This window comes from Magnolia sinica, chromosome 8, assembly GCF_029962835.1.
Source record: "Magnolia sinica isolate HGM2019 chromosome 8, MsV1, whole genome shotgun sequence".
Classification (NCBI taxonomy): Eukaryota; Viridiplantae; Streptophyta; class Magnoliopsida; order Magnoliales; family Magnoliaceae; genus Magnolia; species Magnolia sinica.
The window spans coordinates 37,918,735-37,934,297 of NC_080580.1; the positions used below are offsets into that span (position 1 = coordinate 37,918,735).

At 40.3% G+C, this 15,563-nt stretch overlaps 1 protein-coding gene across 1 annotated transcript; it reads right to left on the reverse strand.

Moving 5' to 3' along the window:
- Positions 1 to 783: 783 nt before the first annotated feature.
- On the reverse strand, positions 784 to 6,436 carry LOC131254234 (protein NRT1/ PTR FAMILY 2.6-like). Its single transcript, XM_058255229.1, has 3 exons — positions 5,905 to 6,436; positions 4,023 to 4,519; positions 784 to 1,017 (listed from the first exon to the last, which is right to left on the reverse strand). Exons 1-3 carry the CDS (start codon positions 6,434 to 6,436, stop codon positions 784 to 786), a joined length of 1,263 nt encoding a protein of 420 aa, XP_058111212.1.
- Positions 6,437 to 15,563: the final 9,127 nt, after the last annotated feature.

Below are 15,563 nucleotides of genomic sequence, written 5' to 3' on the forward strand. Positions count from 1 at the left end.
GGTGTTAGCAGGTTTCCTTTAACGGATTGGTTCTTCTAAAGATATTCTTCTGCAAAGCTGACCAGTGAAAGGTGCACGACTTCTCTCTGGTATGAAGCTAATTCCTTCTTCAAACTTTCGGCCTTCGAGCTTAGGAGCAGAAATCCAGATTGGATGGGTTACTAGTGAGCACTCATTGACCAAGTATGACTGGTGAACCCAACACCTCATCTAACCGTACGAAGCATGGATTGTACGGTTGCTGCTTGGAATCATGAAGGTAGATCTGATGCGGCCACCCAACAACTGTTTCCAGACCATTGCCCAATTATATGGGTCAGTACCGTAGCTGCGCATTCTTCTTGTTACTAGTCCACAATCCTCTGGGATAGCTTGATTAAAACCAAATTGACGGACGAATCAGCTGGGATAGTAAGGTTCTCTCCAAAATTGTCCCTTCTCTCAGCAGAAGGCTACAAGACCGAATAAAAAGATAGAATGCACTTTCTCCTGGGGAAAGTGACTCGGTATCCACCATGTCGGTGTCTTCTTTGTATCGGTGGAGACAGAATTGGAAGAAGTCGATTGTATCAGGCATTAAAATCTTGTTGACCACCCAGTCGTATGACCTTTTAGTCATGGCTCTCTTCTAAAAGAACCATAAGGGAAGATGCGAGGGATGAATGTATGCTTTCTCTGGGGCTTCGAAAATCCAAGGGAAGTAGATGCCCATCCAACCAGTAATGTAGTGCCATGGGGTGTATGTGGAAGAAGCTCCGATAGTGGGACTTTTAACATGAGTCACTACCTCTCCAAGATCCTTGTAAATGGAACATAAGACCGAGGAGTAAGGGAGTGTCTGTGGCCTTCCACCATAGCACTAGCAACAATAAAAACAGTAGGGCAAATGGCATCTGCCCATTTTGAGTTGGGAAGTACTACTTTGCTCAGCCAGTAGACCAGGAAAGCTATGAGCTCTTTGAAAATACTATATTCTTGCAAAGATCTATAAGCTCTTGGGAATGACAACCGTGGAATCTGTAGAAGAAATGAAAAATGGTTAGAAAAATAAGAAGCGTGAGTCTAAAAAGTAGTTGATCTGTAGGTCTGGAATTACCAAAAGGCTCTAGTGAAATGTGCGAGCCATTGCAAGGGAGAGATCTTATGGATGTTTGGGAATTTGGACATTTCCTTGAAGAGATCTGTAGTCGTTTTTGATATTGAAGCCCCTCGGTCGGGCGAAGAAATGAATGCTACTTCTTCATTGGTAGGGACAAATTAGTCGTAGAATTTCCCCGTTAGCGGAAGACCGGTAACTCGGTGAAGGTCCCAAAGGGTGATAATCATCTCTTCTGCTAGAAGATGAAAGGAATTAGTTGTAGGACACCAATAGTTGAGGAAGCCTTTCAAAATGGGAGTCTCCTTATAGAAGTATTGAGAAGTGACTTTTATCGCGTTGTACAGGTCAATCTTGATTAATGTCTTAGAGTGCTTTGCCAATATCACCTCTGTTAAGTCCGAGTAATAAGCACAAGAAGTTAGAAGACCCCTGATTCTGAACTCTTCTTAGCCCCAAATCGATTTGCCGTTTCTGAAGCATTGTTGAACCGTCTCATAGAAATGGGTGGTAAATAAGGCATGGGGGTCATGAGAAGGAGCGAAGAAGCTCATTGGGTGAACTTCGCCAATTTGTTGCCTCAATTTCTTTGCCAGCAGAGTTCCTTCCATAATGTGAGGCTCTTTTGACACCCAGGACGCCGTATACATTAGTTTTTCTTCGCTCAACTGATCAGAGGGTTCGTAGTTGAGAATGGATTGATGATGATGGAGGTTTAGTAGAATGATGACCATGCCTTGCCTGTGAGAGTTATCAAACTTCATGATACCCTCAATAATTTAGACCATCTCCCATGAATTTTGAAGTCTCTTCCTCTTGTGTTCCTTCACTTTCTCTTGGAATTCTTTAGCCTTATTCCAGTGAGGTTTCTTCGATCTGGATGGAGGAGTTTCTTTTTTAGCAGGCGGTTTTTGGCTAATGGTCGGCAAGTGGGTCGTTGATTTCAACCATTCTTCCCAATCAAACTCATGGCCATGTCTAGGAGGTCGTTCAACTTTGCCCATTGATATTGCCCTGTGAATGGGAGAGGGCAATGCGGTAATTTGATCAGTGAAATCGAAAGTAGGAAGGACGAGTTCTTTGATATATGCAGGGCGCCTACTGGTGGTCTTCATGCACTTTCTCTGCTATTAATCTGAGGATGGAGAAGGTTCAAGAGCGTGCGAAGAAGATGGGTTTGGTAAATCTTGGTGTGAAGGTTGTGCAGTGGGTGATTCAACAAGGCGAAATGTCCTTTTGGTGAGAACCATGATGAAAATGGAAAGATGGGTATAAGGGTGAAAGGGCTTCTTGAAGAATGCAATCCTTGTGAAAAATTCTAAGTATGGAATCCTGAACTTAGGGATTTATTGGCAAAGAGTTGTTTGCGCGGACCCGCGCAAACAGATGACGTTGCACTGCAACATGCTAGGGGTGAAAGGCTTGCACGAACAGATAACCATTGTGCGGGATGAGCGCACAAGAGCATGCGATTGCGCGGTGAATCTTGAAAGGATTAAGGCTCAGCAGTAGAATGTGGAAATGAGAATAGAGAAGTGGCCTTGATATTTATAGGGAAGCTGAACTCGATTGGTTTAGCCCTTTGTGCGGACCCGCGCAATGATGTTTACAAATTGTTGATCTTGTTTTTATATCAAAGGAGGGATAAACAAAAAGGATCAAGGGGGCATCTATTGAGGCATAAAAATGAAGGATCAAGAATAAATCAAAAAGGGAAACTAGAAGAAGAAGTATGAGAACAAAGTGAAGAAAAGAACAAAGTTTATAGTGTTTACGTAGACCCGCGCAAACCCTAGTGATGGTTCGGACGGTTGAGATTTGATAGAAGGTGAGCCCCATGGCACAAAGATCGAGGCTTCGAATGTGTGGAGGCTTATAAATACCCCACTCCCCCTTTCATTTGCACACATTGAAGATTCTAAAGAAGATCAGAGCTTCAGAGAAGAAGAGAAGTCTGAAGGTATCAAGAGGAGAAGGGAGGGAAGAAGAGAGGGAAGGCTTTGTGCAGGTCCGTGCAACACCCTGTTGTTGCGCGGGAGTGAATACTCAAGAGCCGAAATGTTGCCGAAATGGCTGGATGAAATGCGATCTTCGACCTTCCTTTTATACAGGAACATAAGCTTAAGAAAGAGAGATCAGATTATCAGATCCGTACAACATTCCTCTCAATGAGATAATCAAATCATAAGCCAAAATGGTGCCAAATTTTATATCCAGATTTGACATTTAAACTCTCTCAATTCTTGTATTCTGAATATGCTATCTTAGAATCAATGGAAATCAAATGCTGTAATTGAACTCAGTATGAATAAATATGATAATTGTTCTCTACACACTATCCCTGTTATGATTAAATAAGACAATCTCCCAAATCGAATACATTTGTTTCTTGTCGAAACACATGGATTGCGAACCTTAATAAATCGAGCTTAAATCTGTGACCCCATTGTCTCACATTGTCAACATTCAAGTATTCGTAAAACCATGTGCATAGTTAATAATACCTATAGTTGACAAACCCTAACACAGCCAATATCCAATACACATTATCTATCCTAGACTCGTTGATGTTGTCTGGCAACCACTCAGTAACCTTCTGAACCAAGTCAACAACAGCCACGCTCAAATATAACCCGATCCCGATGGTAACTGCTGCCATTGCAGTTGCAGTGTTACGCAACGAGGTAAGGAGTTGTTGGTAATATAATGCCACTCATCCAGGAAATTGGAAGGCGTCGCCAATACCTACAAGGGCTAGAGCAGGCACGAGCCACAAGTTCGACATTGGTATCATTGAACGTGGGTGGTCAACCAGGTTGTATGATTTTACCACATGAGCAGTTGCAGTGTTACGCAACGTGGTAGGGAATTCTTGGTAATATAATGCCGCTCATCCAGGAAATTGGAAGGCGTCACTAATACCTACAAGGGCTAGAGCTGGCACGAGCCACAAGGCCGACATTGGTACCATTGAACGTGGGTGGTCAACCAGGTTGTATGATTTGACCACATGAAGGCGCCTGGACTCCACTAGAGCCCCCACCGACATGCTGATAACGTTGAGGATGTAACCCAACCCTATGCGTAGTCGCAGGGTTGGATATCCGCCCATAGGCTTACGCCATTGGGGAAAGAGGAACCAATCAATGAGAGGGAGTGAGATGATTGTCGCGAGTACGATGAACACAAGAAAGGAGCCAACGGGGATGGAGAAGTGGGGCCCGAGGTGGCGGTCCATGGACAGGGCTTGTAGGATAGTGAGGCTTCTTTGAATGCATGCTGGGGTGCTGATGAAGATGGCTGTGGACCAAAGTGGGAATACCCTGATTGCAGTCTCCAAGTCTTCTACTTGTTGCACTGTGCATAGCCTCCATGGCTTTGCTATGGTTCCATCCAAATGGGTATCTCCTTCCGTCTTCAGTGCTGAACGGTTGAAAAAAATTGCACGCAACATGTAACCTCAATGTTATATATAAAAAATCATTGATTTTCTTTATTATTATTATTTTCTAAAGAAAGGTGGGAACACACCCCATTTTAATTAATCGAAAATAGGTAATACGTACACCTAATTGAGGAACAAAAACCTTACCCATACAATGCTACACAAGATCAAGGAAAAAAGGAATAAAAGAAAAAAGAATCAATATGAATCAAATCTCCCAAGTCAACTCAACTCCTCAACCAGATTTTATCAGGACTTGTGAAAAAACTCCATCTGGTTATCATTCTATCAAAACAGGAGAAAAACTTAACTCTGGCTGAGAAAACTTTCAGTTGGACCGCAGGCTATGGTCCACCCAGTGGAAGACTTCTAACTTGGCCGTTTGGTATGCAGGATTAAGTAGTATCGAATTGCATTAGATAGCATTGAAACCATCACTGCACAATGATTGCATGTCCACGAATATTATAGTATTTTGACAGTCCAATCTCAAGTTTGGGATCAAATTCTTCATGTGTGAAAAATACCATATTGGATCTTCTTTACCACTGTTTCTAGAGTATGGTCCACTTGATAATCGGATCTTCTTACCATGGTTTCCTAGAGCATCCACTTAAAAATTAAAAATTAAAAATTAAAAAAATAAAAAATAAAAAAAGAGATTTCATTCGTATAGAAGAAAATACAAGAAGCCCATTCGGGCGGAGGACAGAGAAAAATTTCTGCTCCACTTATCATAAACCATACAAACAAAACTGACAGAACCCGCCCGGCAAATGGAACTCGAAGCCCGGGGGAAGACTCTAAACCTGAGAAGGGGCGCGCGAGATTGGATGGCCCCTAACCCAGTTTTGTCCTAGAGCATCCACTTGATAATTGGATCACCTTTACCACTGTTTCCTAGAGTATGGTCCACTCAATAATTGGATCTTCTTTATTTTTTGGATAATGACCTAAAATGATTTGAAAAAAGAAAAGAAAAAGCAAAGATTTTTTTGGATCTTTACCCATTCAGTTAGGATCGAGTCGGGTATGAACGGGTCCGACGAGTCTGAGTCGTCCCCTGCCCATTTCTGAGGACATGTGCTCATGAGTGTACAGCGAACAATTGTCAGGATATCTAAAACATGTGCCACCCATCCGTGGCCACTATAACATAGTGAGATAAACATCAGCATATGAAAATTCCCTAGAAATTCCCAGGATAACGCGATTTGTCGTGGTGACCGCAGGTGGGGAGGCCACATGGTAGCCCGGGTCAGTGGACCCGCAATCTAGACTTGCTACCACCGTGTCCCGGAATTAAAAGGGAAATTTAAAAAATAAAAAATAAAAAATGCATGTATAAAAAAGAGAATCACACCTAAATCTTGTAGTTGGAACCATAGCTGCCACTTTGTGAACCCATCATGGCCATGGTAATAATCCTTGCTGTCCGTTGACAATGCTTCCATCCTCTTCCTAACAGCAGCAATCGGCACACGTGTCAACCTGGTGAATGGACTTCCCTCGGGTACATTGAGGCAGTAATAGTCCCTACCCAAGAGGAAAATAGCTAAGCTAATGGCATTAGCTGCGGCGCACAGACCAAACCCCAAGCCCCAGCCCACATTTTCCTGAATATAGACAATGCCAGTCGAGGCAGCAATGGTAGTGATGAAGAAGATGTAGTACCGATTGAAGAAACTATCCCGATCTTTGGCCTTGTTGAACTGATTGGCTCCAATGGTCACCGTGGTGGATTGTGTCCCACCAAATCCTATGGCCACCAATGCGATGCCAGAATATAGTACTGCGAAGTGGGTCTTTGATGGTGCCTCACAGGTCTGGGATCTGCATGCACACGATCGTGGCCTCAAGGAATGGATCGTCGCCGTCAATGTTAGTAGAATCATGCCCTACATGTGCACGTTTTGATCAGGTATCCAGATGAAAGTACAGATCGCTGTGTTTATTGATCTTAGACACCACCATTGAGAACAATTGAAAATGACCCAATTGGTCCAAAGTACACATGGCCCACCTGATGGCTAGTGTTGGTGGAGAAGAGAGATTTATGGTGGATTGTTTTTCTATTTATGGATTGATTTGATTCTCTGCAGTTATATTTTTGCTAAAATAGGTTGCTCAATTATTAGCATCCTATATCCATTGTCATTATATATTGTGGCTGTAATCTCCATTATCACCATGAATAAGAATATCTCCCATCCTCTTCTCCCGTGCACGTAGGATCGCTACACTGACGGCCGAAGCACGTAAATCCGTGTGTATTTTCTTCTTTGCTATATGGTATCAAAGCGAAAGCTCTTGTGCAATTGTGATCTAATTCATCATTAAGAAAGAAGGAAACGTGTTACCTCCTTTTTTCATTTTCTGCTGAATTTTTTTTTTTTTTTTTTTTTGCATACTTTATCTCTTTATTTTTTGTTCTGATCCTTTCTTCTTTATCAATGGGTGAATCGGATGCAAATCCTGGTTGAAAGCTTTCATCAGTCCTCTTGAATGGTATTAACAGTGTATCTTGGTCAAAGGCTGTAACCTTATCTCTTAGTGGCAAGAAAAAGTTGAGTTTCATCAATGGAACGAAAATATGTCCTGCATCTACTGATACAGGATATGAAGATTGGATCTCCACTGATCAACTTGCCAGATCTTGGATTCTTAATTCGAGGGAACCCCATATTGATGGAATTTTTACCTTCTCTAAATCTACAAAAGAGTTGTGGGATTCAATAGCAAATTTATATAGCAATCAAAATAATGTCACTCGCATTTTTGAACTTAAACTTAAGATTGCTAGAGCACAACAAGGCGAAAAAAATCTTCAGAAAACATCTTGGGAATCTGAAAAGGATGTGGGACGAATGGAACATGTATCGCCCACATACTACTAATGTGAAAAATCTTCTGAAAAGAGATGAAGAAGATAAAATTTTCTCAATGCTCAGTAGCCTGAAGCCTAAATATGAAAATATTAGGAGTAATATTATTATGGATGATAAGCTTCCTTCTTTTTCCAGTGTTTGTGCTATTATTCAACGTGAAGAAACTCGGAAGAAGACTATGAATTCTGAGAAAAAATCTTCATCTGAGAATGTTGAATCGAATGCTCTTTTGGCTGAGAAAGAAGATAGAAGAAAACCTTCTGATAGTGAAAAAGAAAAAAATACTTATTGAAATAAGGGTAGAAGAGAGCCTTACCATTGTGATTATTGTGGTAAAAATGGACTTTACTGCTTATACTGATGCTGATTGGGCTGGGTGTCCAGTTGATCGAAGATCTACAACAGGGTATTGTACATTTGTCGGAGGTAACCTGGTAATATGGAAGAGTAAGAAAAAGAATGTTGTTGCGCGATCAAGTGCAGAAGCAGAATATTGAGCAATGGCTTCAACCACTAGTGAAGTTATTTGGCTCTGGGCCTTATTGCAGGATTTAGGTTTTGGTTCATCCCAACCAACAAAAATGTTCTGTGACAATCAGGCTGCAATGTACATTACTTCAAATCCAGTTTATCACGAGCGGACTAAACATATTGAGGTGGATTGTCACTTTGTTTGAGAAAATGTACAAGCTAATGTTATTTGTCCTTTTTTTATTCGTGGCAACCAACAGTTAGTGGATATTTTCACTAAGGGACTACCTGTTGCCAAGTTTCAAGAGATATTGTCCAAGCTGGGCTCTATCGATATTTTCGCACCAACTTGAGGGAGAGTGTTGGTGGAGAAGAGAAATTTATGGTGGATTTTTTTACTATTTATAGATTGATTTGATTCTTTGCAGTTATATTTTTGCTAAAATAGGTTGCTCCATTATTAACATCTTATATCCATTGTCATTATATATTGTGGCTGTAATCTCTATTGTCACCATGAATAAGAATATCTCCTATCCTCTTCTCCCGTGCACGTAGGATCACTACATTGGCGGCTGAAACACGTAAATCCGTGTGTATTTTCTTCTTGCTATATTATTTCTTCTTGCTATAGCTAGGTTGGCCTGAGTTTTACATGATGTGAGCTTCTTGGTAGGGTAATCTGTTGGATGGGTTTGGTGCCATGCCCACATGACATTTAGGCAATTACTAGCCAGTTAGATGACACTTTGGTCGGACCAGAAAAAATAGGGTTATTAATTTATGTTTTCACTAGTTTTCATTTCTCATATTTTTGTCTTAGGGCTTATTTGGATTCCTATGAAACTCATTCTATGTTGTTTGTTGAGCCCTTCTTTATGAGAATTTGTGAGAAATATAAATTTTCACTTTCAATTTTTGTTGGAAAACAACAAATTTACTTTCTCACCTCTAACCCTAAGAGAGGCAATTTTCTATTGTGAGAGGAAAATAGTTTCTCAAAGGTTAGAAGGCTATAATAGAAATCCGCATTCAACAATGATGAATGCGGTATCGACAATGATGAAAGGCTACGATAGAAATCCTGTATCCACAATGATGAAAAGCTTTAGAGGCATAAAATCAGTTAGAATTTCATCAAATTGATGTAAATTTGACCCTATGTGACACCATTCTTGAAGAAGTTTATATTTAACAACCCACTAGTTGTATATAGAAGGATAAAATTACTTGGTGTACCAATTCAAAAAGACACTTCCAACTTTAAGTAAGCTCCAAAAGCATGTTACACTTGTATCTTCACGGTATTGGGTTTCACAAGTTTCTCAATGAGCATTCTATTTATGCCAAGTGCAATGACTATAATGATGTATTGTCAATATCCTTAATTGTTGGTAATCTAATCTTTGCAAACAGTGACAATGTTATGATTAATGAGCTAAGAAGAGTTATGGTTGATGAATTTAAGATGACTGACATAGGCCTTATGACATATTCTCTTGAGATCAAGGTACTGAAAATCCATAGCTCAAGTGGTAGACGGAGTGAAAGATACCTTGTTTCAACACTTGAGGTCTTGGTATCGATTGCTAGTGGGGGTGGCTAACAGTGAAGTGTCAACTGACTGTGGGGTGTATTAACAAGCTAACCAAAAAAAAAAAAAGAAGGTACCTTGTATGGTGTGGGATTATTTATTCGCTACATGGGGCCTCAAAGTCAGACTCATCTACAATTAGTAAAATAGAATTTTGTTTTACCTAAAAGCTACACCCAATTACGATATTTTCGATTCACATACTAAAAAGTGTAGACTTTTTGTAGTTCATAGATAATGATTACGCCCATGATAATAGAAAGGGCACTTTGGGCTCCGTGTTTTATATTAGAAGCTGTGCATTCACATGGTCTTTCAGAAATAAGATGTGGTTCTCAATATCTGAATCTGATTTTAGTGGAATCATATACCAGACATGCTGCTTAGGTATGTGGAATACTCGAGGAGATGCATCATCCTCAATAATAGCTCATGACAAATTATTATGACAATAGTTCTACAAACTCTGGTACAAAGAATCCAATGTTCCATTAATAGAGTAAGTACATCAACCTTCATTGTAGGGCCTGGATGGGTGGGCCCCTATGACATGACCATATTTGTATGATCCTAGGGAACTTCAACAGAGCCGAAAATGGACAAATGAAGTGTAACAATACTTAGAAATTTTAAGAGGTATAAATTTTTTATTAATCATAACCGATTATCATTATCAGGTGAGCCATCTGGACCATTTAAATCCAAGATTTATGACAATATGCCTAAATATTGATCACCAATCCACACCATGGATCATCTAGATGTAAGATCAGCCCACGGATAACCAAATTTACCATTAAAATGTTCATTTAATGGGTAGATTTTCAAGATCTAACGTTTTGACTATTGGATCACATGGTCTACCCAGTGATCATCATTTACTTTGTTCCCTGATACATTAACATTGAGATGATATAAGTTTCATGGTCTGCTCATGAAAAATGATCCAAATTGAGGGCCTAGAATGTTGATGGCCATGATTATTTAATGATATAACATGATTTAGTGGACCATTATGCAGTTACATGGTTCTAGTATACTTGATGTACATGGATCTTGTGATTCAAGTGGTTAGATATTGTCTGTACATGTGAAATTACGATTTAACATGCATGCATCTACGGGCCATCATCATAAAGTAATGTATCTCACTCATCATTCATTATTAAATACTAAGAGTATTTTTCCCCATCGTACCCCTTATATCATGAGCATCATAATGGTATATTTTGATTGTATTAGATCATACACATGTGGTGTATACATGTGTGGCACACACACACTTGAGGATATACCCTCACATATGGGAAAATAGGAACACATTTGCTAGATGCACCTCTGACACTCTGAACAATCAAGGCCCACATATTTTTTCCTATACATCAATTTGGACATGAGTCAAATTTTAGCATAGAGAACTAAACTTGGGCAATAGTTAGATCTTGTGATCAGTCCTTGTGGGACCCTAACTGATGTATCATGTTCACTTAGCCTTACTCCTTCATGCATATTTTTCCCTAAGATCTCTCTTCCATGATCTTCCCCTAAAATCATTTCTCTCCACGCGTTACATGGAGAGAATCTTTTGAAAAGAGAGGGTGTGCGCTACACCCCTACCATCATTGCATATATACATAAGAGAGAGGTGGTCCTGAATAGGTGGGTCCCACTTTGGCATCACACAATCCAAGCCATTAAATCTTGTCCAGGTGCATTCTAAAGGAACTTTCCTAACCTTGATCTAGATGTAACGGTTTAGATTCACTAAATCCAGACTTATCAAAAGATACACCGAGGCAGACCCCCCTTGAAATCAATCGGCACAGGAGAAAGTGGACCACACCAGCCAGTGGAGTGAACTACACTGGCCATGTGGCCAAGCGTGTGGGTCCCACATGCTGTCCACGTGTACATTGTTTTGGGTCCCACAATGACACGTGGGCAAGAGCATGGAGCCACACGCTGCCACATGGGCATGGTTGGCCCCACTTGGTTGAGGTTCCAGTGCATTCAGGTACCCTATATATAAAGTCGGCCCCACTTGATATATCTTCTACATAATTAATGTTGAGATTATTTACTTCATGATTAACCTTGTATACATGTAGATCCATCATCAAGACATGTGGTGGGTCCTCCAAATGGATCCATGATCATGAAAGTTGATACCGCCACGCTGCCTTTAGATGATTTGTAACTTAAATTAGAATATGTATTGTGATAATGTGTTACGTACATGTTGGTAACTCTATGATTTGTTAGATCCACCGTGATCAAGCGGTGGATTTCACTTAACCAAACATTGTATCATCAAGTTCACCATTTGATCATGATGGATCACTTGGTATGGATTTGAATCAACCATATAGATCATAGATTGATCAAGTGTAGCGGCCCCACATGGAAGTAATAAACAATAAGTACACTTTGAGGATTAGATCCATCCTAAGTACATGTGATTATGCCGACAGGCGAGTCACGTATCATTGCTTGTACCGCAAGATGGTGGCCTACCACATTATCAAGATGTGTGAATGATTTAGCAATGTAAAGATCTTATAATTAGATTAATGATGTATTTGAAAGAGATGCATGTTGATCATCTCATATGGTGGAACTTATAGTGAGTGATCATGATCACTCTAGGTGGGCCTTAACATATGATCTTGATCCAAATGGTTAGATTGAGATTTAGATATAAAATCTATGTCAAGGAAGAGTTAAGTGTAAGTTAGCCGAATCATACTTTTAGGTAGGGGGCTTCACATGTTGGAAATCTGATCTTACGTAAGTCCCACCTTAAGAACTTGTCATAGAAAGTATGGTAGAAGATCTAAGCAATAGAATTAGTTTTAACATTATTTTAAAAGTAAGATTTTCTATACCAGAATACATGACTTAAAGGAGAAACCAAAAAATCTGTGTTCTTTTTTATGTTTGGCACTTTATCGGAAAGCCTTTTCTTCTATCATTTCTATTTCGATTTCAGTTTATCTTTTGTATCTAGATATCTAAAGTTTAGTATTTTCACTAGAAGTTCCTTAAATCCCCTCTTAAACTGCACAACCTAAGTAGAGACTATGTTTCACACAAGTAGTAAAATGGTGCCTATCCTCTTCCTTTTTTGTAACCAAGGCTCTTATCCAAAACCATGGCATAAATCAAATCAAGAGTCAGTCGAGTCAGGAATTCTCTGGTGTTCCCGATCTCAAGGCAATTTCACATATTGTAGCCCAATGTGGATACTGGAGCCTTTCTTTGGCTAGTGGGGACTCCAAAATAGTACTCAATCAAGCAATTCTATCAATCTGGTGAAAGGTAGTATACAACCCATAACCATACCCAGTTATTGCAAACCAAGTGCACTCCCTCTTCCCTTGAGGGTTTAACGTTCGAGGATATGAGCATGTTGCATGCGGGGTTACGAATGATATAAGTATAATTATTAGCTTCTTTTCTCAACCCTTCCGTGAGGTTCGGGTATGGAGGTATTAGCTATGGGTTCTACTGAATCTGGATAGACTTTAGATATGGGCCTTCATACCTACTGCCCATATCAACCAAGCACCTAAATATCATTAACCTTTCTTCTCAACCCCTCTGCGAGGTTCGGGTACAGAGGTCTTAGATATGGGTTTCACAAGATCTGGATAGACATCAGATCTTGGCTTTCATATGTTATCGCTCGTATATGAAGGCTTATATCCAAAGTCTATCCAAATCCAGTGAAACCCATAGTCCATCCCGATCTAAAGCTAGATTGGCTAAGAAATCTATACAGATCCAAAGTCTAGCTTCCAGCATGAATATGATAAAGAACTTGATGAGCCATTTTTTTCTTCAAACAACAACTCAACAGTCCATCCATAGTGCGCAACAACCTCCTACTCATGTGGATCTTTCAGGTCCCACCAACTAATTCCAACCCATCCATTATGAGGGAATTCAAGTCCATTTCTAATGTCCTATAACAGCTCAAAATCCCACCCATCCGCACCTGAGTGTGGGCCAACCAGTACTCCACCAAGTATTCTCTGGCCAAATCTCAATCTAACTAGTTCCAACCACATCCCCCTAGTGAGAGTGTTGCCCAATTCTAATTTGGACAAACACATGCACAATCCGATCCAACTCAAGCTTCGCCCTTTGTACCTACTTATCCTGAGAGATAGGCTCATCATGTGGTAGGAAATCATTCCAAACTCCTCCCCTGTCTATACCCCACCAGCAAAATTCTCCCATCAAAGACAACCGAAACACAAGAGAGGTAGTTCATTATAAAGAGGAAGTTAGTCAAGCTTCTCAAGGGGCATGGTCCCCACTCAACAATCACAACTATATATTTGACATCAATGAACTCATGAGGCATTTCGAGGATCAGCTCAGAGTTATGAGAAATGACATTCAAAAGCAACATGGAGTGGAAATGTCATCCACACGATTCAAGGATCTTTGTCCCTTTCCTGATGCTAGGTTACCTCCTAACTTTGAAATCCCCAAGTTCCAAAGGTACGAAGGAATGGGATGCCCCACTGCCCATCTAAAATCTTTTTACAATAAACTCAATGTTATGGCAGGAGATGATGGAATCCTCATCTGTTTATTCCAAAAATCTCTAAGGGGTGATGCACTTAATTAGTACACATCTCTTGATCATCAAAAAATCAGGACTTGGGAAGATCTTTCCTAAGCTTTCATTGATCGCTTTGCATACAATTTAAACATTGCACTATGAAGGGTAGATATGGTTGCCATAAAACAAAAAAGTCATGAGACTTTGCTGGCTTACATTAGATGGTGGTGAGTCATACTTACAAAATTGAAAACACCCATTGACGAGGAAGAATAGATTTCCATGATTTCCCATTCGACTAATCCAAACATATCTAGATATTTAATCTTGTATACATCAACTTCTCTCAGCTTATCCAAGTAAGGGAATAAGTGGAAGCCAGAATCCGAGCCGACACAATTTTACCATGTCCCTACTAGTTCGCCCCTATGCAGAAAGCTAACCAAGAAGGGATGAGTAGATATAACCCTAGAAATAGGGATACATTTGCTCCTCATCCAACAAAAACCAACCATTTCATTGTTTTAGCGCAAGGGAGGCCAATGCCTCTTCTGCCGAAACAAAGACACTAATAACAACAACAACAACTACAACAGCTTAGGTGGAATCCTCAATATTCCAATCAAAATATATAAACATGTATGGTATAACCTCAGAGGCAGTTCACTCCTTTGGCCCAATCCTACACCTATACCTTATTTACATTGGTTTAGAGACAACTTTTGACCCTATACAGCCTAGGCCTCCCCTAAACCCATTGCCCATGGCCTACAACGAGAATGAATATTATACATTTCACCGAGGCAGGGGGCACACTACGGAGCTTTCTTTCTCTTTCAAATATGCAATCCAAAACTTGATCGATCAAAAAGAAAATTACAATCACACCCCTTGACTAGGCAGTTGTTGTTAACGACAACATATTCCAAAATCCTATGCCACAACATTTGACAGGTACAGGTACATTAGGAACCCTGACAATCAATGTCGTTCAGGGGGGATTATTTCCCCAAGCCAAGCAGTTCCAGAAGTACAACTAGGAATTCGCCACTCTTGTCTTACAAGGAGCATTCTCAGCGTAGGAGAGGTTCCTACTCCCAACTACTAGTCCACAACTATTTAGCAACAATGGGGCCAACCCTCGGCCTTGCAAGGGCATTCCCCTCTAACCAATTTAGGCTACAATCCAAGTCCGTCTTGGGACTAGCAACTAGTGGTGCTCATAGGAAGAAAACCAAAGCTACCTAATTCATCAATCAGTTCAGGCTACAATCAATGTCCATCTTAGGACCAACAAACAATTGTGCTCATGGGAAGAGTACCAGATCCACCTAACTTTTCCATCGATTCAAGCTACAATCAGTGTCCATCTTGGGACTAGCAATCAATGGTGTTCATTGGAAGAGCACTATATCCACCCAACTTTTCCATTGATTCAGACTATAGTCGGGTCCATCTTGGGACCAACAACTAGTGGTGCTCATGAGAAGAACACA